We start from the raw sequence: 20,509 nt of genomic DNA, 5'->3' as shown, positions 1-20,509 counted from the left end.
GGCTGAAGTCAGACGCTTAACCGACTGCGCCACCCAGGCGCCCCCACGCAGAATATATTCTAAGGCGACTTCACTTACACAGCTTCTCAGAGAAGCACGCAGTGTATTTTTTTGCCTACCGGCCACTGCTGGACCAGATTTGGAGTTCATACGCGTGCAGGGTGGAGTTGCTCCAACACGAACCACCCTGATGGCTGTCTTGTGTGCACAGTACCATCGAGGTGGCTGGTTTCCACCAGGAAGGCAATGGACATATCAGTCCTCCCTTCCTACCCAGCAATCGGCTCCACGGTGCAGGAACCCCGGTGACCCGGCATCATCGCTTCAAGGGAGGGGTGCGGGGAGGGGCTGAGCTCTCGACAAAGCCCACGGGCACCTACCTGGGTTTGAGCTGTCTGGTTAGAGAACCCAGAGTCCCAGCCTTGAGAAGAGGGGGGCAGAGTGGAGTGGAGAGAAGACCAGAGAACAACGGACAGTTTATTTTTTATTTTTTTTATTTATTTACTTTTTAAAAAAAATTTTTTTTCAACGTTTATTTATTTTTGGGACAGAGAGATACAGAGCATGAACGGGCGAGGGGCAGAGAGAGAGGGAGACACAGAATCGGAAACAGGCTCCAGGCTCCGAGCCATCAGCTCAGAGCCCGACGCGGGGCTCGAACTCCCGGACCACGAGATCGTGACCTGGCTGAAGTCGGACGCTTAACCGACTGCGCCACCCAGGCGCCCCCAATGGACAGTTTAAACCCAGGTCTGGTGACCCTGGTGTAGGCACTGGCCGCTAGGAAGGAGAGAGAGGTGGGAGACTTAACGTTGCTTGGAGCATTCAAGAGGGCTTGGGGGATGTCAGAGCCGAGAGAAAAAAATAAAGAATCGGGAATACGTGAGCGGAAAGTTGATGTCTGCTTGCCCCCCACCCCCGTCCCGCAACAGCAAGTGTCACCAGCTAACAGCTCATTGACACTTGGGGAGAAAAGCTGGGAGAAGATAGTCCAAGGCAGATTCAGAACTCTGGATCCACATCAGCTGTTCTTCCAGAATACCCAGGTACCTACCTGCCCCTGGTTTCCCCTCAGGAAGCTGCCACGTACTCTCTGCTCAGCCTTCCTGGAGCTCAGCTATGCCATCACCCCCAACCTGAAGGCAGGGGAGGCCCCCAGGCCCCGGGGGCAATGCCTGAGTGGCACTGAAACCATGACCGTCAGCTGACCGGAAACTATAATGCACTTTTACCCACTCATCTCATTCTTGCCTGGATTGGGACTAAAAGGCCCATAACCCAAACAGGGAAGGGGCAGAGTAAGGTTGGGAGCACATAATACATCAAAATGATCACCTGGGTTTCACATATTTAAATGGCTTCCCTGCAGGGCGCCTGGGTGGCTCAGTGGGTTGGGCATCCGACTTCAGCTCAGGTCACGATCTCAAGGTCCGTGAGTTCGAGCCCGGCGTCGGGCTCTGGGCTGATGGCTCAGAGCCTGGAGCCTGCTTCTGATTCTGTGTCTCCCTCTCTCTCTGCCCCTTCCCCGTTCATGCTCTGTCTCTCTCTGTCTCAAAAATAAATAAACGTTAAAAAAAAAATAAATGGCTTCCCTGCTCACCTTCCATTTATCCGCTCTGCTCCCCCACCTCATCCCTGCCCACCTCAGAAAAATCACTTGGAAAATCTGAATAGCAGCAAAACCAGATCTTAATTTCCTTTTGTGTTTTGTTCTTGCAGGCTTTGCAGCTTGACCTTGAAAAGTGACTTTTATTATCCCTTCAGATTCTTTCTCTTACACTCTGCATAAGTCCTCCTTTCCAATCAGCGTTGATCCTGCCGTTCTCTTCCTCATGGATCATCAATGGCTCCCATGCCCACTAAGATGCACCTTGGTCTCTTCTGTCAGGTATTCAAGGCCTCCATGATTTGGCCTCCACTGGTTATCTTTTTTTTTTTTTTTAACTTTTATTTATTTTTTGAGACAGAGAGAGACAGGGCATGAACGGGGGAGGGTCAGAGAGAGAGAGGGAGACACAGAATAGGAAGCAGGCTCCAGGCTCTGAGCCGTCAGCACAGAGCCCGACGTGGGGCTCGAACCCACAGACCGCGAGATCACGACCTGAGCTGAAGCCGGATGCTTAACCGACTGAGCCACCCAGGCGCCCCTCCACTGGTTATCTTTCCAGGTTCATCTCCCACCACCTTCTCTGCCTCTCCTTTCTTTGTCAACACCCACTCCCTATCACTGTGCCTTTGCAAACGCTGGCCCCTCTACCTGGGGGGTGTGTGTGTGGAGGGGGCGGGTGTTGCTGGTCAGCCCTAACTTCTATGCTTTGCTCAAACCTTAGTAAGATTTGCCCCCATCAATGAGTGAGGCCCCAAACATCTCCAATTCTTTTTATTTTTAAAATTAATTGATGGGACGCCTGGGTGGCTCAGTCGGTTGAGCATCCGACTTTGGCTCAGGTCATGATCTCACGGTCCGTGGGTTCGAGCCCCGCGTCAGGCTCTGTGCTGACAGCTCAGAGCCTGGAGCCTGTTTCCGATTCTGTGTCTCCCTCTCTCTCTGCCCCTCCCCCACTCATGCTCTGTCTCTCTCTGTCTCTCTCTCTCTCTGTCAAATATAAACTTAAAAAAATAAATAAAATGAATTGAAACTGAATAGTTTCAGAAATTTTAATTTTTATTCTAAGTACACTCTACAGCACACATGTGGCTCGAACTCACAACCCTGAGATCAAGAGTTGCGCGCTCTACTGAGCCAACCCGGCACCCCCAAATCACCTTCAATTCTGAGTACCCTGTTCCAGGCTTGGGGTCTGACCTTTGGCAGCGCCCCCTCCCTCAAACTGTCCTTTTCCGTGGCCCACTGTTGCAAGGTGCGCCTCTCCAGGCCTGCCCTGCCACGGTTTCCTGGGTATGTGTCTTCCTCTGCTGGTCTGGGGAGGCAGGAACCATGGTCATTCTTTGTAGCCTTCACCATCCAAACGCTTATTAACACACAGGTAATGCCTCACAAATATTGTTGAACTGAGTGGACACGTATCCTAAAGAAAAAAGGTCACCGTCTGCTGCCTTGTTAGGCATGGAAGACGCAATACAGAAGTGGTTAAGACACAATACAGAAGTGGTTATCACAGGCGACAGATGCCGGGTTTTGAAGTCAAGGTACTAAATCGGTATTAAGCACAATCCATAAAGGTTAATGATCTATCAACACTGGTCTATTAACACTGTTATCTTGCCTATTAGTTAAAGACTGCCTAGGGAAACATCAAGTGTAGTTCTAAGTAGTTATCACAGGATGGATGAATGCCACAGATCCTATGGGAATTATTTGACCTGCCAAGTGAACCCTAGACGGGAAACAAGGAATGCTAATTCCGACTTTCCAGGCAGGAGTGTGTCAGCCCCCCGGGGGTTGTAGCCGACCGTGTCTCGCAATTATTAGGCTTTTGAGGTGTGGGATTCTTGGATTACACGCATCAGAATGACCTGTACTGCCAATTAAGAACGCAGACTCCGTTTCTGGGCCATTCCCACTTAGAATATCCGCGCTTGGGGTGTAGGAATCTGCATTTTAAATAAACTCCTTAGGGGATCCTTATGCTAAGATTTGCAAACTCTTGCCGTTCTCAAAAGTATAGTCAGTCTAGGGGAAGACAATCACGTGAGTAGCCTGAAAGAAAGCAGCAACCCTTACCGAGAACGCTCGCTTTTCCAGACATATGTGGGACCGTATGAAAGGAGGACCCAGCGTCTCTATCAGCTCCAAGTTAATTAACTAATAATTCAAGTCTGGTTGGTTGATCTATAAAGGAGAGGATGGAGGGGGAATGATGGAGGCTGTCTCTGAAATAGAGCCCCCAGGCCTCCCAGAGGGCATTGGTGTGCAGGAAAATACCCATAATAAAAGAGCCAGATTTTCTGTCTATCCTTTTGTAAGTGATGCGACCGCATTTTGTAAGATGGGAAGGGATGTTTCTTCCTTTTCAGGCTAACGTATCATTACCGATGCTCCTGAACGATATTTCCCTCCTTCTCTTAACTTCTCCGTTCCTTTTGGGGGGGGGGGGGTTAAAAAAAAAAAGGCAATCATACAGTTCACAGAACCAAAAACAAATTAGCTTTCAAGCGCGGGTGGAATATGAACACATCAAGCACGTTTTCGCTAGAAAGGCACAGACAACCGGAAGGGGCACACGTGCGTTTTCTGCAGGTGAATGACAGAAGGGTCCCGGGGCTGGCCCGCTATGCCACGTGAAGATAACGCAAACGTTACGTGAAAATACGGAATCGCGAGCGAGATGGGGAGGATCAGGCAAGGGGAAGACTGGATTCAGGGATCCCCAGCCTCTCCCTCGATGTGGAAAGGAGAGGGCAGGATCTGTCTTGTTTCAGCTGCGAGGAATGTGGCAGCTTGCGGTCACCGAAGGGGGATGTTCAGTTACGATGTTCAGTTACCATCCTCGAGGGTGATGGGGGCTCTCCCAACCTGGGGGACCGGGGGTGGGGGGGGTGGGGGCGGAACGGGGCGGGGTCTGAATCCCGCACTCGCCCCACCCACCCCGGAATACTGCTTTCATCCTCCCCCACCCCACCACCACCCTGGACATCCGGAATCTCCAAGCCAAGATAATATATTCTTTGCCAGAGACAAAGGCTCTTCCAGATCCCCTTCCGGAGAGTTCTCGGCTGAAAAAAAAAAAAAGACTCGAAAGGCAAACTTCAGAATTCAGGGTTGAATCACTATCGGCAGGGCTTGAGCAGTTATAAAGGGACCGAGGTGGGCTCATTCCTTCTTGGTGTGTTCCAGGACTCGGTAGGGAACCCCGGGGGCAGCCCCGGAGCTGTGTTCTTCTTGCATGACCGGAAGCGTGGCAGGAGCGCAGATCTCAGAAATGTTGTCGTTGTTTTCCAGGGCCCCATAGGAAAAAGAAGCTTTGAGGTCGGGCTGAACCGTCATTCCCTTGTCATGCATGTTTTGCATACCTGAAATGAAATCCATTTTCTCCACATCATTACGTGGTAAGGGGTGGGGGTGGGGCACAGGAGACTGCGTCTTCCTCCACCCCATCGCAGGCTAATTATAGTGCTGGGGGCGCTGATCACGTGCATTGCCAATTTCCTGAATGCTTTCGATCGAAAAAAGAACATCCAGAAATATGTGCTAGAAATATTACGGTTGCTAAGCAACCGGGGACGAATCTTCAGGAAATAATGCACACAGACCGGCCATTGTCAAGAGAGACCGTGGGTTGGCCTAGCACGAGGTGGGAACGCGTGTTTGGGCCCCAGGGGGAGCAGAACCAGCACCGTGCTTCGAGCGTGGTAGATGCCAATACTTTCCTGCGGAATGAAATCAGGATCCAGCACATTTCATTATCCCCCTGGGAGAAGAGGGAGGGTAACTTTCGTGTCATGGACACGCGGCGGTGCCAGACGCATCAGGACACTCAGAAGGCGAGTTTGACCTTTAACATTTAACATCCCTGATCCGCATGGAGGGCAGGTGCCATTCTGCCTACCGCTCCTGGGCACATACCCATGTTGGATTTCTTCTTACAGCTGAGAACAGGGACTTTACTCCTGAATTCCGTTAGCCTTGTTCTACACTTTCCCCATCCAGGCAGGACCTGACCTTGGAGGGCAACTCTCTTCCTGGCCTGGGAACTGAGACTTCAAATTCTCTTGCCGCTAGGCTGTCGTAGGAAACTGAACTCAAAGTGTCCTCCAGGAAACTCTGAAGGCAACAACAGCAGGTGCCAGACTCCCGACTGCGCCCAGGCTCTGGGCTAAGCGCTCTACATCACAATGGTAACCACAGGGAGCATGAGGACAGCTAACGGGTACTGAGTGTTGAGCTCCTGGCAGAAAAAAAGCTTGATCTCATCTGATCCTCACAACTACAGATGAGGAAGAGAACGAGGCGGTTAGAGGTTATAGAACTCGCTTGAGGTCCCAAAGCCGGCAAGTGGCAGCGTTAGAGTTTAAACTCGGGTGGTCTGGGGCGCCTGGGTGGCGCAGTCGGTTAAGCGTCCGACTTCAGCCAGGTCACGATCTCGCGGTCCGTGAGTTCGAGCCCCGCGTCAGGCTCTGGGCTGATGGCTCGGAGCCTGGAGCCTGTTTCTGATTCTGTGTCTCCCTCTCTCTCTGCCCCTCCCCTGTTCATGCTCTGTCTCTCTCTGTCCCAAAAATAAATAAACGTTGGAAAAAAAAATTTTTTTAAACTCGGGTGGTCTGAGTGCTGAAGCCCACACTCTTAACAGGAATGCCGTGGGGCCGCCCTGCCCACTTCCACTTAATACCCCCCCCCCCCGCCCCCCAATCCGAGCCTCATTATCCGGATGAGGACACAGATTCCAAGGGGTGAAGTTACAAAAGCTGAGGGGGGAGCCTGTTCCTTCGGGAAAAGGGTGCGCTTACGGGGCACGGCTTAGCTGTTGGATGTTTTCAAAGTTCTTAAGCAGCAGGACCACACCCACAGTCTAACAATTATGGGTTAACTGATTTATGGAAACTGAGGGCGATGTGCACCGTGGGGGGACTGTGAGACCTCTCAGTCAGACGGTGTTAGAAAAGACTTCCAGGAGGGGCGCCTGGGTGGCGCAGTCGGTTAAGCGTCCGACTTCAGCCAGGTCACGATCTCGCGGTCCGTGAGTTCGAGCCCCGCGTCGGGCTCTGGGCTGATGGCTCGGAGCCTGGAGCCTGTTTCCGATTCTGTGTCTCCCTCTCTCTCTGCCCCTCCCCTGTTCATGCTCTGTCTCTCTCTGTCCCAAAAATAAACAAAAAACGTGGGAAAAAAAAAATTTAAAAAAAAAAAAAAAAAAAAGAAAAGACTTCCAGGATTTGGATTTGAGTTAGGTGATTTGGGGGAGGAGTTTTCAGGAAGCAGGGCTTTGCTCTGGATTCGATACTGTTGGGAAGTGGAACTAATTCTGTACTTGGGGATCTGAATAATTCTTATCTAGATGGGGAGAAGACTGTACTGAGACTAATGTTGTGATTGGTAAGGAGGCAGCAGTCACTTGTGTTAGGTGGATGGTCAGTCCTCTGTGGATGGGACAATGTGCGTGTTTTGTCTGTGTTCATACATGACAGTGGAGTGGTCCTGTCTGTATCTTGATCTACCCATTTGGAGGGACCTTGTCTGATGTTGATGTGCTGTGAAATTGTTTATTTTCAGGCAGGGAGTGCTAAGGTCCAGCAGTGGCTGCCAAGGCAGCTCCCAGCTATCGGGCTGCTTTTTCCTTTAAAAAAAGAAATTTTTTTTTCTTTTAACGTTTTTTCATTTTTGAGAGACAGAGGGAAGGGGAGAGAGAGAGAGAGAGGGAGACACAGAATCTGAGGCAGGCTCCAGGCTGTCAGCACGGAGCCCGATGTGGGGAACCCACGAACTGTGAGATCATGACCTAAGCTGAAGTCGGGTGCTTAACCGACGGAGCCACCCAGGTGCCCCTGCTTTTTCCTTTTTTTTAGAAACTGAATGCCTCTTGAACTGGAGGTACTGGTCGGTTGTGAAGGTCAATCTAGGTAGGCCAAATGCAAGGCTCTAATGCTGACCAGGGAATACAGGTAGTAGGAAAGGCACTGGTTTTAAACAGTTTTATTATTATTTTTTAATTTAATGAATTAACTAATTTATTTTGAAAGTTTTTAAAATTTAAGTAATTCTTACACCCCATGTGGGGCTTGAACTCATGACCCTGAGATCAAGAATGCTGTGCTCCACCAACTGAGCCAGCCAGCGTCCCCCTCCTTTTTTTTTAAATTTTTTTTATTTTTCGTGTTCTACCTGGCATCAGGTTGAACACGTGTTTGAAATTTTCAAAGATTTTTTTTTTTTTAAAGCAAAAGGGAAGTGAAACCAAACTGAACCAGGCATCTACCAAGTCGCAGACACCGTGCAAGGGAGCCTTTCACATATTATCCCACTACCCTGAGAGAAGGAATCCCAATTTACAAGGTCAGAGGCCTTGGCCTGTCCAAGGACATGCCCAAGGTCACAGAGCGGGTGGACATAGAGCTGGGATCGGAATCCAGGGCACCAGAATTCCAAGCCCACGTGGCACGGGACACGTCCACTCGGAAGTGTCTGATGCGCCACGGCAACAGGGCAGGGTCTCCTTTCATCAACCTCTGACTTCCCACCCGTCACAAGGTACAAAGAGGAAGCCCAGAGCCACATCCACAAACAGACCACAGAATGTTGATATCTAAGATTACCTTAGGTTACCTTCTATTTTCCACTGGAAAATACATCTGTATATATGCATATACAAGTACTCATATAGATATATACACATACACAGTTTGTGAACACACAAACACACATGTACATACACATACTTGCACACACACAGAGTTGACACCTCACCTATCTGGAATTCAGCTATCCAGCGCCCTCATCTATCCGGGACACAGCCGAGAAACAAGGAAGTAAGCAAAAAAGGCATCTGAGCAGCCAGATTAGATGTTCTCGAAGTCCATGCACTAAAGCTCATGCACTTAACTCCTAGGAGAAACCGTAAGGCCCCAACTCAGAGCTTGTTTATCTTAATTTTATATACAATTCGAGCACGTTGGGTCAAATGAGAAGTTGGACCTGGAGTTGCTGTACACAGGCAGGCTGGTAACAGCACGGATGACAGACGACAGCTTGAGAGCAAGGTGAGGAAATAATATAAAAGAAGACACACAAACCATAGGGCCATTTAAAGCAGGGGCACCTCAGTCAGCCCTGAGAACACAGCTGTATCCCAGCATCCTTTATTAAGGACTACCGGATGCCTTCAGTGTGGTTATAGTTTGTTCATTAGGCTTTTTAAGAAGTTTTTTTTTTTTTTTTTTAATGCTTATTTATTTTGAGAGATAGAGAGAGCGTGCGAGCCAGGGGAGAGAGAGAGTCTCACACAGGCTCCGAGCTGTCAGCACAGAACCCAACTTGGGGCTTGATCCTATGAACCGTGAGATCACGACCTGAGCCAAGATCAAGAGTCGGACGCTTAACCGACTGAGCCACTCAGGTGCCCCTTCATTAGGCTGTCTTAACGCAGGGTGGGGATTACGATCTGGAGAGAGTTCCGCCGTTGTATCTAAAATAAAAATTAATTTTGAGCTAAAAAGTGAAAGCAGGTGGTCACCGGCAACCCACAGAACTTAGGTGGGCGAACCTGGATGGGGCTGGCCCAGTGTCTTCACTTTTCTCATCTGGGTCCCTGGAGAGGCTGGGCGGCACGCCCCAGTTCTCCGCAGCCCTCACGGCTCCCTTCTGTGCAGTGCTCTGCTGATTCACGCATTTGTGACTGTCAAGGACGAAACACATCTGAGCCTGTGCTGCTCAGTGTGAACCCCCAGCTCCCTGGGAAACTAGGCTTTCCAGAACAATCCACTCCCTCGTGGAATCTAAGGAGTGAGGTTATAGTATTTAAATTTCATTCATCCTATATTCTTTCCCCTCTCTGGATGAGTGGAGTTTTCCTTTCACAGGTACAAAGCCTGATGGACAGATCATAATTCTATCCAGTGTGAATCAGGATTGTCTTTAAGAGATCCCAAAATACACACGGGAACTGGCGAGATGGGCTCAAAACCAACTGAGGTGCCTCAACCATTGCCTCCTATCTGGCACAGTGAGATTTAAAAAAAAGAGAGAGAGAGAGAGAGAGAGAGAGAGAGAGAGAGAGAGAGAGAGACAGTCACACCATAACGGCACAGCACACCTTCCCTGTACCAAACCCAGCAGAGAGCCGTCTCTTTTTAAACAGGAAGTAGCAGCCATTCTATATGGATGGGCTGGCAGCTGGACACATGGGGTTTTAACGTTACCTGGCATGGCATCCATGGAAATATAGGGCTCAAATGGAATGGCCTTCTTCCTGTTACGGGTGATTAAGAAGACACCCAAGAATGCAATGAGGCACCTGAGAACAGGGGCAAGGGAGGGAGAGAAAAAAGGCCAGAGTGAGGTTGGGAGGGCTACTTTCAAGCCCAGGTGAGGGGGAAAAGAGGGTCACAGGCCACAGGGAGGGGGTTTGCTGCTGAACAGCCCAGGGGAGGCAGGGGGGTCCTGAGATGGGCGGGGAGCAGACTGGAGATAAACGACGGCCTCACACACCCTTCCGCTCGGCACTGCGTTAATCAGGATAAATTAGACTCTTCCTGGGCAAAATGTCTTCCCTTCCATTTGGCCTGTGTCTTCAGAACCTCCCCTTAAAAAATATTTTTTAATGTTTATTTATTTTTGAGACAGAGAGAGAGAGAGAGAGAGAGAGAGAGAGAGAGAGATGAATGGGGGAGAGGCAGAGAGAGAGGGAGACATAGAATCCAAAGCAGGCTCCAGGCTCTGAACTGTCAGCACAGAGCCCGATGCGGGGCTCAAACCCACAAACTGAGAGATCATGACCTGAGCTGAAGTTCGGACGCTTAGCCGACTGAGCCACTCAGGTGCCCCCCAAAATATTTTGTTTAAATCAAAAAAATTCTTTGTGGCCTAAATTCAATCAGTATAGGAGAGAAAGAAAAAGTGAAAAAGCCCCTGATCTCCCCCTAATCCCACCCCCCTCCCCCCGCAGGTGTACATTCTTCTAGAGTCTTTTCCTTTTTCCCTAGAGTTTAGATAAATAAACACGCTTTCTAAAATCTGAGGTGTGATTTACATGCGGTAAAATGCACAAACCCTAAATGTAGCGCTCGATGAATCTGGTCCGTGTGGACACTTGTGTGATCGCCACACAGGTCCACAGAGGAGACATTTGCATCCCCTCCACCCCAGAAAGTTTCCTCACGCCACTTCCAATCCATGCTAACCCTGGCCCAGAGGAAGCCACTGTTCTGACCTCCACTATCACCCAAAACTTGATTTGCCTGTTCTTGAACTTCTTATAAGTGAAATCATACAGCATGTATATACTCTGTCTAGTTTCTTCCACTTAATAAACTTTTCATTATTTATTTATTTATTGTTTGTTTGTTTTTGAGAGAAGGAGAGACAGAGCACAAGAGGGAGGGGCAGAGAGAGAGGGAAACAGAGTACGAAGCAGGCTCCAGGCTCTGAGCTGTCAGCACAGAGCCTGACGCAGGGCTAGAGCCCAGAAACTGTGAGATCATGACCTGAGCCAAAGTCAGATGCTCAACTGACTAAGCTACCTGGGCGCCCTGCTTTTTAGATTAATTTTAGAGAGAGAGTGTGTGAGCAGGGCAGAGGCAGGGGGTGGGGTGGGGTGGGGTGGGAGGGAGAGAGGGAGAGGGAGAGAGGGAGAGGGAGGGAGGGAGGGAGGGAGGGAGGGAGGAAGAGAGAGAGAGAGAGAGAGAGAGAGAAAGAGAGAGAGAGGATAAGTAGGTTTCACTTCATGCTCAGCATGGAACTCGAAGTGAGACTTGATCCCACGACCCTTGGATCATGACCTGAGCCAAAATCAAGAGTCAGATGCTCAACTGACTGAGCCACCTAAGTGCCCCTACTTGATAAATGTTTTTAAGGTTCATTCACCTTATTGTATATATTAGTAGTTCATTGGTTTTGTTATATTGAACCCACTGTCTTAATATACTATATCATTTGCTTTCTACTCTCCTGTGTATAGACATTTGGGTTGTATCCATTTGGACATATGATGAATAAAGCTACTATAAATATTCAGGTACAAGTCATTTTGTCAATGTGTACTTACTTGTTTTGGGTATATATCTAGATGTGGAGTTGCTAGATCATAGGGTAGACTATACATTTTTAAAAAATGTATTTTTTTCCATTAAATATATCCTAGACATGGTTCTATGTCAGTACCTATAGACTGACCTCAATTTTTCAAAATGGCAGCATGGTACTTTATTATATGGACATACCACAATCTATTTAGCCTGTATTCTATTGCTGGGTATTTAGGCTACTTCCAATTTTTTGCTTGTACAATTAACTTTTTAACTAAAAAACAGCCTCATACATGTGTCTTTGCGTCCCATTTCAATGATTTTTCCAAGATAAGTGATTAGAAATGGAATGTTGCACCGAACATCGCTCACTTACAATTTTTATTGACATTGCCAAATTGTCCTCTGGCATTAAACATCCTCTCGGTGTGGCAGAGAGCTGGCCTCCTCGTCCTCTCCTCTTGCCAACATGGCTTATTAATCCCGTTACTTTTTGCAAAATGATGGCATCTCATTTGGCTTCAAAATGCATTTCTGGGGGGGACCTGGGTGGCTCAGTCAGTTAAGCATCTGAGTTTTGACAGAGGCTCAGGTCACGATCTCATGGTTGTGGGATCGAGCTCAGTGTCAGGCTCTGCACTGAGTGGAGCCTGCTTGGGATTCTCTCTCTCTCTCCCTCTCTCTCCTCCCCTCCCCCCCCGTTTCCTCCCCTCCCCCTCCTCTCAAAAACTAAACTTTAAAAAAATGCGTTGTTGTGATCTGGGGTGAGGCTGAGAGTCTTTTCATGTGTCAAAATGGGATCTTTCCAAAATGACAAGGAGATTAGAGCCCACAAGAGAAGAAGGGGGAGGGAGATAAAGCCCTTTGGGAGGAAAAGCCTCACCCTCTGGAGGACAAAGCTCCAAATCCTGGCTGCTCCCTGGGATCTAAAGGATTGCCTGAGAGGCAGAAGCAATAGTGGGGCCAGAGAGGCAACCTGCCTGGAGTTCTCTGGCCCCAGGCAATGCCCCAGGCCAGACAGCAGGACGTAACTCACCCCAGTGCAAACATACAGATGTGCAGCGCATCCTCCCCGATGAAGTCCAGGTAAAATACTGCGCCTGGAACAGCAGAAAATAGGAAATATGGGTGAGCTGTTTTCAAATCACCTTCTTGCCAGTCTGTCTAGCATTTGGCTAAACTCTCTTCCCTGTAGGAAACCAAAGTGATCAGAAACATCATGACCAGCAGGGTAGATGTCAGAAGAGTGGAATAAAAGCCATTTCGGGGCGGGGGGGGGAGGGGGGGGAGGAGAGAGACTGTCTTCTCTTTCTCCTACACCCCTCTTATCTCCATCTTGTTTTCTATAGAGTTCTCACGGACCCTGCACCCAGCCTCCCCCAATTAAACACACTATAAACGAAACTACAGACTTTCTTTGTCAGTTTTTATATACTCCCTTCCCCCGTCTTTCCTAAGAGGGAAAGGCAAGGCTTGGTGTTAAGCTGTCAGAGCTCTCTAACCTGGCGTGGCCAGCAGATGGCAGGCCTGCAGGCCCGCTCCTGCACCGGGAGCCACATGGGCCTGGCTGCCCTCACCCGCCTTGCAGCCTGCGTCTGTCTGGACTCAATCTACCTCCCGGGGCTTCATGTTGTGTCCCTGAGCCCCGGATTCCTGCCCAGCTTCTGATCATGCTGTTGGCTCTTCCTTTCAACCCTGACTGGACCCAAGTTCTGGATCATGACTTAAGTCTGTGCAGCGGGCTCACTTTTTGGCTGCTCTGGGTCAACGCCTCCCGGGATCCCGGGTCCTGCTCTCAGCACAGGCTCTGCCAGGACCTGTGCCTACCTTGTTCCCACCACAGAGGTGGATTTGGCACGCTTGCCTAAAGGGCAGTGCAAAACATCTGGCTTTACGGCCGGGCCTTCCTCAAAGGGAGGCACACTGTTCTTATTGGCCTTATTACCTCGGAGATTTTCATCTTCATCGACCCTTAAAAACAAACACACTCTGGTATGCTTGCAGCCTCCGAAGCCACCTCAGAAGAAAAAGTAGGGGTGGAGAGGAAGAAAGGGGGCCTGCCAAACTGATGACGGCTTACTCAGCACCTATTACATTACAGATGCTTCATCCGGACATAATCTCTAAAAATTAGAGAGAAGAAATCTGTGATCACTTAGTGGAGCTAGCAGATGATGGCAAAAATCGCTGGAGAAACTTTGTGCCAGTCGTACAAAGTACATCTTTGTGTGGGTTTCAATTCTAGGACGTGAGTGTTATTCCCATTTTATGAATGTGGAACTGGGGCTCAGAGAGGTTAAGTGACTTTCCTAGGGTCACACGGCTCTGTGTCTGTGCTAGGGTGCAAAGCCGGGTCCCTCTGGCCCGAAACCCTGCACTTTCTCTATGACGTCATACACGACTCTGAGAGGTAGAACAAGTCTGCAGAACTGGCCTTTTGAGAGAGGCAGAGCCCCGTCCCTCCACACTGGGCTAATGTCCCTGCTGCGCAGGTGGGAGACAGGAATCTAGCGATCGCCACCCTTACCTGCTGTGATAGCAATGGTAGTGGACAGAATGTAGCCCACGCTGGCAATCAAAGAGGAGTCGTACATCTGTGAGGCTTGACTTAAAAACCTTAAACACAAGAGCACTGTGGTCAGTGGGCATGTCAGGAAGGCTGAGGTGAGAGCTGATGACAGCAGGCTCGGTTTGAAAAATGAAGATGGTGCATGAAGGAACATCCCTTGGGTTTACAAAGATGCCACCCCTGTGCCTCTCTCGGTCCGGGGTCCACGATTTTGTTCCCATTTGTCCCCTGGACAATCCTGTTCCCCACGTGGGCCATGCCTTCCCGGTCTCATACCTCTCTGGCCACAGGGTCCTCGTCACCCGAAACGCCCTTCTCACGCTCCTCCCGTCACTGTCGCCAGCATCCCCACCCCACTAAAAAGAGCCACTTCTGTCCTTGTATATAGTCCAAGAAACTTACAGCACTTAGCACATTCTGCCTATTGCTGTAATTATTAAAAAAAAAAAACTTTTTTAATGTTTATATTTGGGGGGGGGAGACAGTGAACAAGTGGGGGGAGGGGCAGAGAGAGAGGGAGACAGAATCAGCAGCAGGTTCCAGGCTCTGAGCCGTCAGCACAGAGCCCGACATGGGGCTCGAATCCATAAGCCACGAGATCATGACCTGAGCCGAAGTCGGCCGCTCAACTGGCTGAGTTACTCAGGTGCTCCTGTAAATTATTTTTTTAAAACAAATTTTCTTCTTAATGCAAAAATAATGTGCTCGCTGCAGTAAGTACGGGAAAGAGAGAGAGAGAAATTAGAATCATTCCTAATCTCTCCATCTAGGATGAACACTCCCTCATCTCGGAATATATTCTTTGTCCGTTCTCCGCATAGCATTTAGTTATTACTACCTAGTTGCCTACACCATGACATACATCCCACTCAGTTGTTCTCTTCCGTTAGTGTGGCTGCCCTTCCCCCTACCCCAGGGCTGTGAGTGTCCTGGGGACAGCGACTATTGCTCAGGCCTGTGTGTGCAGACTGGCCGGGCACACAGCGGGCCCTCGGTGGGCGTGTGCTGACTGGGTGAGTGAGAAGGGGGAGTGGGCATCGGATTCATCTCTGGAACCGTGGGGTGCTCAGCACAGAGCCTGGCGCTGGGTCGGCTCAGGGGTGATGACCAAAATCTCTGTAGTAGGACTAAAGCCAGTAATAATCCACATAATAGGGGTGCCTGGGTGGCTCAGTGGGTTAAGCATCTGACTCTTGGTTTGCGCTCAGGTCATGATCTCATAGTTCCCTGGGTTCGAGCCCCACTTTGGGCTCTGCGCTGACGGCGTAGAGCCTGCTTGGGATTCTCTCTCTCTCTCTCTCTCTCTCTCTCTGTCCCTCCCCTGCTCGTTCGCTCTCTCCCTCTCTCTCAAAATAAATAAATAAACATTTAAAAAATAATCGCCATAATAAGAGTCATCATAATCATAAAAGAGGCTGAGATGTTGTGGACATTACTCTGGGGACGGTACTGAGCGCTTTATGCGATTCTCTTAGGTCGGGGGTGTTGTTGTTCTCACTGCGGACAAGGAATCTGATCCCAGGGAAGCTGCGGGAAAGGCCTGGAGGGGAGAGGCTCTAGGGCCCAACACTCAATCCGGTCCCAGGCCGTCGGGGGCCCTCTGCCGAGCACCGGGTCTCAGACGTGGACAAGGCCCAGGCCTACCCTTACGACCACCGCTTCCGAGAGAGAAACGATCACCTCGCTCTACGGGGAAGATTTCTTGGCGGCAAGAAATGGCAACTTTCCGTTTTCCACCTAACAGGTGGCTCCTGGGGGCCGCACAGCTTCAAGAGTCCACGAAGCAGACGCCTGCCTGGGAGGAGACGCGAGGCGAGGCTGCCGGTGATCACACATTTCTCCCATTTTGAGGCGGCGGGAAAAACAACGTCCCTTCCGGGCTTCGTCTTTCCGGGGGCACAGAGCCCCGCCCCACCACGTGACAGCTCGGCCAATCAGCGACCCCTCTCCCCCCACAGCGGCTGCCTAACCTTGGCTGCAGGCTGTGTGGTGCGATCGCTCTGCCTTCCCCACAGCTTCCGAAGCAAAGCAGATCGGGCCCAGCGCCCGGTAGAGACCTGCGTGCAGAGGCCCGGCAGGAAAAGGGTCTGCGACTCACGCGGCTTGGTAGACAGCGGTGGCCACCATGCACACGAACATCACGTAGAAGATGGGGTAGTCGAGCTGCAGGTTCCCCTGGATGGACAGGACCAGCATGCCAGCCACGGCCTTCACCGTCACCACCGTCATTGAGCCTGCAGAAGGTGAACAGGAGGGACAGATGCAGGGAGTCGCCCCCTGAAAGTCAGTTTATGACCCCAAAGGACTTGATGAAAAATACAGAGCGCTGGCAGAGCCAACCCAGTGACCGACGTGGCGAGAAGAAGCCGTTTGCCTCGGCTCCCTTACGCCCCTTCCATGAGCTGCCCTATCTGTGCTGCTACGTCCAAGAAGAGAAGAAAGCAAAATACCAACAGACGTCTCCAAATGTCATTTCCAGACTCCAGCAAGAAAGGGCACGGAGTCTAAGTCTCTGAACGCGAGTGGCAGCGTTGTGCCTGGAACGCGGTAGGAGGTCAAGACGACCTTTGAATGGATAAATGAACTTCTTTTGAGTATCATTCTCATGGCAATCACAGGGAAAAAAAACATGGTGTGCAAGGGGCTCTATTTTTTTTTTTTAATGCTTATTCACTTGTATTAAAAAAAAAAAAAGACAAAAAAACCATTTTGTTAGAGGTCCCTGGATGTTTTGGAATCCTACCCCTATGTGCCTGCACATACTTTTCCGATAATACATGTTTGTGTATTTTAAAGTGATACCCATGTACCACTGTGCTTCTATGGTATTTACATTATAAAATTTTTTTTTTTCAACGTTTATTTATTTTTGGGACAGAGAGAGACAGAGCATGAACGAGGGAGGGGCAGAGAGAGAGGGAGACACAGAATCGGAAACAGGCTCCAGGCTCTGAGCCATCAGCCCAGAGCCCGACGCGGGGCTCGAACTCCCGGACCGCGAGATCGTGACCTGGCTGAAGTCGGACGCTTAACCGACTGAGCCACCCAGGCGCCCCTATGGTATTTACATTATAAAACAGCTGCAGGAGAGATCATTGCTCACCTCACTGTGGAGACCACTGCTTTATCCAGTGGTGCAGAAATGACTACTCAGCCTAAACTGTCCGATCCCCCCGCCGGAGGAGGAGTGAAAAGAAACCACTGCCAAGTATGGGTACAAATGAAGCCCTTTATTCTGGCTGAGGTGCTCTGCTTTCCCATTTTTCTTGGCTTCTGCTCCTTTTCCCTCTTGCTAACAACCCACCACACACAGCGGCTTCTGGGCCCCTCGGCTACCTAGATGACGGCTGTCAAACAGCAGCAGCCAGTGAAGACAGGCACTTTTGTGAGGGTGTCCCTGCTGGTGAGAAGGGGACACGGGGAGAGCAGCCAATGTGCCTTAGGGCCTTCTGGCCTTTCTGCTCATCAGAGGGACCCTGACCTTCCAAACTGCTTTGCAAACAAGATCACCAAGGAAGGGACCGCCACTATAAGTTACTGCACGGACAAACCTCTAAAATATGCTCAGTGAAAGACGCCAGTCACAAAAAGCCCCATTATTAGAGGATTCCGTTTATATTGTATACTTCAAACAGGTGAATGTTATGGTGGGTAAATTATATCTCAATAAAGGTGTTTTTAAAAAATCAAAATGCTGCAACCTTGGCCCCTGTGGCCCCTATCTGTGCGGCTGACGGCCTGTGACTGGTGTGGAGGCTCGGTGTGGGAAGGACAGAAGGGCGGCAACACGTCTTGGGCCCTTGTGCCCGTCTCATTTACCCCTGCTCACCCCCCCTGAGATTTGGGTGTTCTCCCAGGCCTATTTTTAGAGGACAGCGCGGCTTCAACAGGAGGGAGTCACCTGCTCCAGGCTACAGAGGCCCCAGGGGGTAGCAGGAGGCCCCCCCCCCTCCCCCTTCTCCTTCCCCTGGAAGTCCGGGCACATCTCACAGCCCGATTAGTATATCACACTCTATGTGGGATCAGGCCTGGCCCCAGTCTGATTCGGGGGCCATTTCCCACATTGCGCCCATCCCTCCCAAAGGAAAGGAAAAACAGGTGACAGAGCAAAATCGATTCCTGCTTTTGAATCCAGCACTCCTTCCCAGCCCGACAGGCTTCCATGAAGCCTTAAGGAGGCAGTTGTTGGAGCCTGCCCCACCGCTGACTTCTCTGGAATAAACTCTTACCCCCCCTCGCCCTTACCCTGCTGTCCTCTTCTTCACTGTAATCACCACGGCCCAAACTTCTCCAGGATCTACGCGTTTGTCTGCTTGTTTATTAACACTTCCTCCCTCTGGAATGGAGGCCTCCCTAGGGCAGGGGTTTGTCTGTCTTGTCCACCGCTGTGGCTCCCTCTCCGGCACCGTTCCTGGCACTTAGGGGACTCTTGGTGTTGGAGCAAGGACACTGAACGCAGTCAGCAGAGTGACAGAACTGACGGAAGCCACCTCCACTCGGCAGGGACCTTGTGGTGCTGCCCGATGGTGGCAAAACTCAACCACCCAGACCCCCACTCACCGAGTAAGGCCACGAGGAGAAGAATCACGACGATGTTGTTGGCGTTCTTCTCCTTGTACAAGTACAGCAGCAAGCAGAACAGAATGATCTCGACAAGCTGTGGAAGTCAGCAGGCGGGGAGGTCAGTGGTGGCCGTGGGTGTGGGCAAGCCTGGGAGGCCCTGCTGGGCTGGGCTGGAGTCGATGCTGCTGGTGTCACTAAAGTCACGGAGTTGAAAGTCACGGAAGGATTCAAGTCCTTCAGAGTTGACAGGGAGTTGAAGCACCCAGCATCTCCCAAACTCTCCCCTGGAAACGGGAGGGGCTCTGAGTAAACTCTGAGTGAATCTCTACCCTCTGGGTAACACTGATGAGTTTGCTCAGGGCTTTGAGGGGGGTGCGCTGGCCTCACACACGCCCTGTCTTACATGGCCGGGATTCATCAGGCTGAGGTTTCTCCCCACCTCACTGCTCCGTGGGTAACCCCATTAAAACTGAAGGGGGGTCAAAGAGGGAGACACTAGGGGCGCCTGGGTGGCTCAGTTGGTTAAGCAACCGACTTCGACTCAGGTCATGATCTCACAGTTTGTACGTTCGAGCCCCGCATCAGGCTCTGGGCGGACAGCTCGGAGCCTAGAGCCTGCTTCAGATTCTGTGCCTCCCCCCTCTCTCTGCCCCTCCCTGTCTCGCACTCTGTCTCTTTCTCAAAAATAAAGAAACATAAAAAAAAGTTTTAAAAAATAAGTGAAAAAGAAAAAAGAGGGAGACACTGTTCACTGAGGAGAAGAGCTCTTTGGTTGAAGCAGAACCTTTGGCTTAAGTATACGTGCCCCTGTCCCCTAACCAAGCCTTCAATGTGCGCGGCTTGGTGGGGTCGAGAGAAAGGACATTTGGAGTCAGCGAGGCCCAAGTTTGAAATTGGATCTGCTTCTAAAATGGTTGTGTGTTGGGGCGCCTGGGTGGCGCAGTCGGTTAAGCGTCCGACTTCAGCCAGGTCACGATCTCGCGGTCCGGGAGTTCGAGCCCCGCGTCGGGCTCTGGGCTGATGGCTCGGAGCCTGGAGCCTGTTTCCGATTCTGTGTCTCCCTCTCTCTCTGCCCCTCCCCCCATTCATGCTCTGTCTCTCTCTGTCCGAAAAATAAATAAACGTTGAAAAAAAAAAATTAAAATGGTTGTGTGGCCATGGGCAAGTCACTTAACATCTCTAAGCCTCGATTACCTCATCTGTGAAATAGGGATTACGATTCTTACTTTGTAAGGCCATAATCGTCGCTAACGCGTAACGAACTCATAAAGGCGCCAGGCACCTTGTAAACACTGTGTCTAGACTAAGGTCGTTAAATCAGCACAATAATTCTGTGAAGTAGGCACTGTCACAGTGCTAGCTAATGAAATGGCAGAGCCGGGACCCGAACCTGGGCAGTCTGGCTCCAGGGCCCGTGCACTTTCCCACTGGGCTACGCTGCCCGGATGCGAGAGGCCCAGGGCCTAGGGTGTAGAAGGCACTCGTAAAAAGCAACGCAGAAACATTAACGGGCATTTCGAAAAATTTTTAAATTCCTCAAAATTGGAGACCATAAAAAAAAAAAAAAAACCCCAGCTGTTTTCATTTTCCTGTTTCTTCCTGCCTTTGTTGCAGTGAATACATATTTTATCTACTTGTCATCACAGTCCGCGCAGTTTTGTCCTGGGCTGTTTTTAGTTACCAAAAACAACTCTCGTATTTTCTGAAGTTGTCATAATTATCTTTAATTGCCGCAACATACAC

At 50.3% G+C, this 20,509-nt stretch overlaps 1 protein-coding gene across 2 annotated transcripts in view; it reads right to left on the bottom strand.

Annotated features, from left to right (window-relative positions):
- Positions 1 to 2,644: 2,644 nt before the first annotated feature.
- NIPAL3 (NIPA like domain containing 3) overlaps positions 2,645 to 20,509 on the bottom strand; it is a 51,555-nt gene continuing 33,690 nt past the window's right edge. Inside the window, exons 7-13 of one of the 2 annotated variants that reach the window (XM_043578600.1) lie at positions 18,764 to 18,860; positions 16,302 to 16,437; positions 14,162 to 14,250; positions 12,671 to 12,734; positions 9,811 to 9,905; positions 8,360 to 8,391; positions 4,863 to 4,974 (exon numbers count right to left, since the gene is read on the bottom strand). In XM_043578600.1, coding sequence (XP_043434535.1) covers positions 8,375 to 8,391; positions 9,811 to 9,905; positions 12,671 to 12,734; positions 14,162 to 14,250; positions 16,302 to 16,437; positions 18,764 to 18,860 — 498 coding nt within the window. In that variant the 3' untranslated portion in view covers positions 4,863 to 4,974; positions 8,360 to 8,374. Of the gene's footprint in view, positions 4,975 to 8,359; positions 8,392 to 9,810; positions 9,906 to 12,670; positions 12,735 to 14,161; positions 14,251 to 16,301; positions 16,438 to 18,763; positions 18,861 to 20,509 lie in introns of both variants that reach the window. The other variant, XM_043578599.1, reaches the window with a different exon arrangement.

This window comes from Prionailurus bengalensis, chromosome C1 (assembly GCF_016509475.1).
Source record: "Prionailurus bengalensis isolate Pbe53 chromosome C1, Fcat_Pben_1.1_paternal_pri, whole genome shotgun sequence".
Lineage (NCBI taxonomy): Eukaryota > Metazoa > Chordata > Mammalia > Carnivora > Felidae > Prionailurus > Prionailurus bengalensis.
This window is presented reverse-complemented; position numbering and strand designations above follow the sequence as displayed.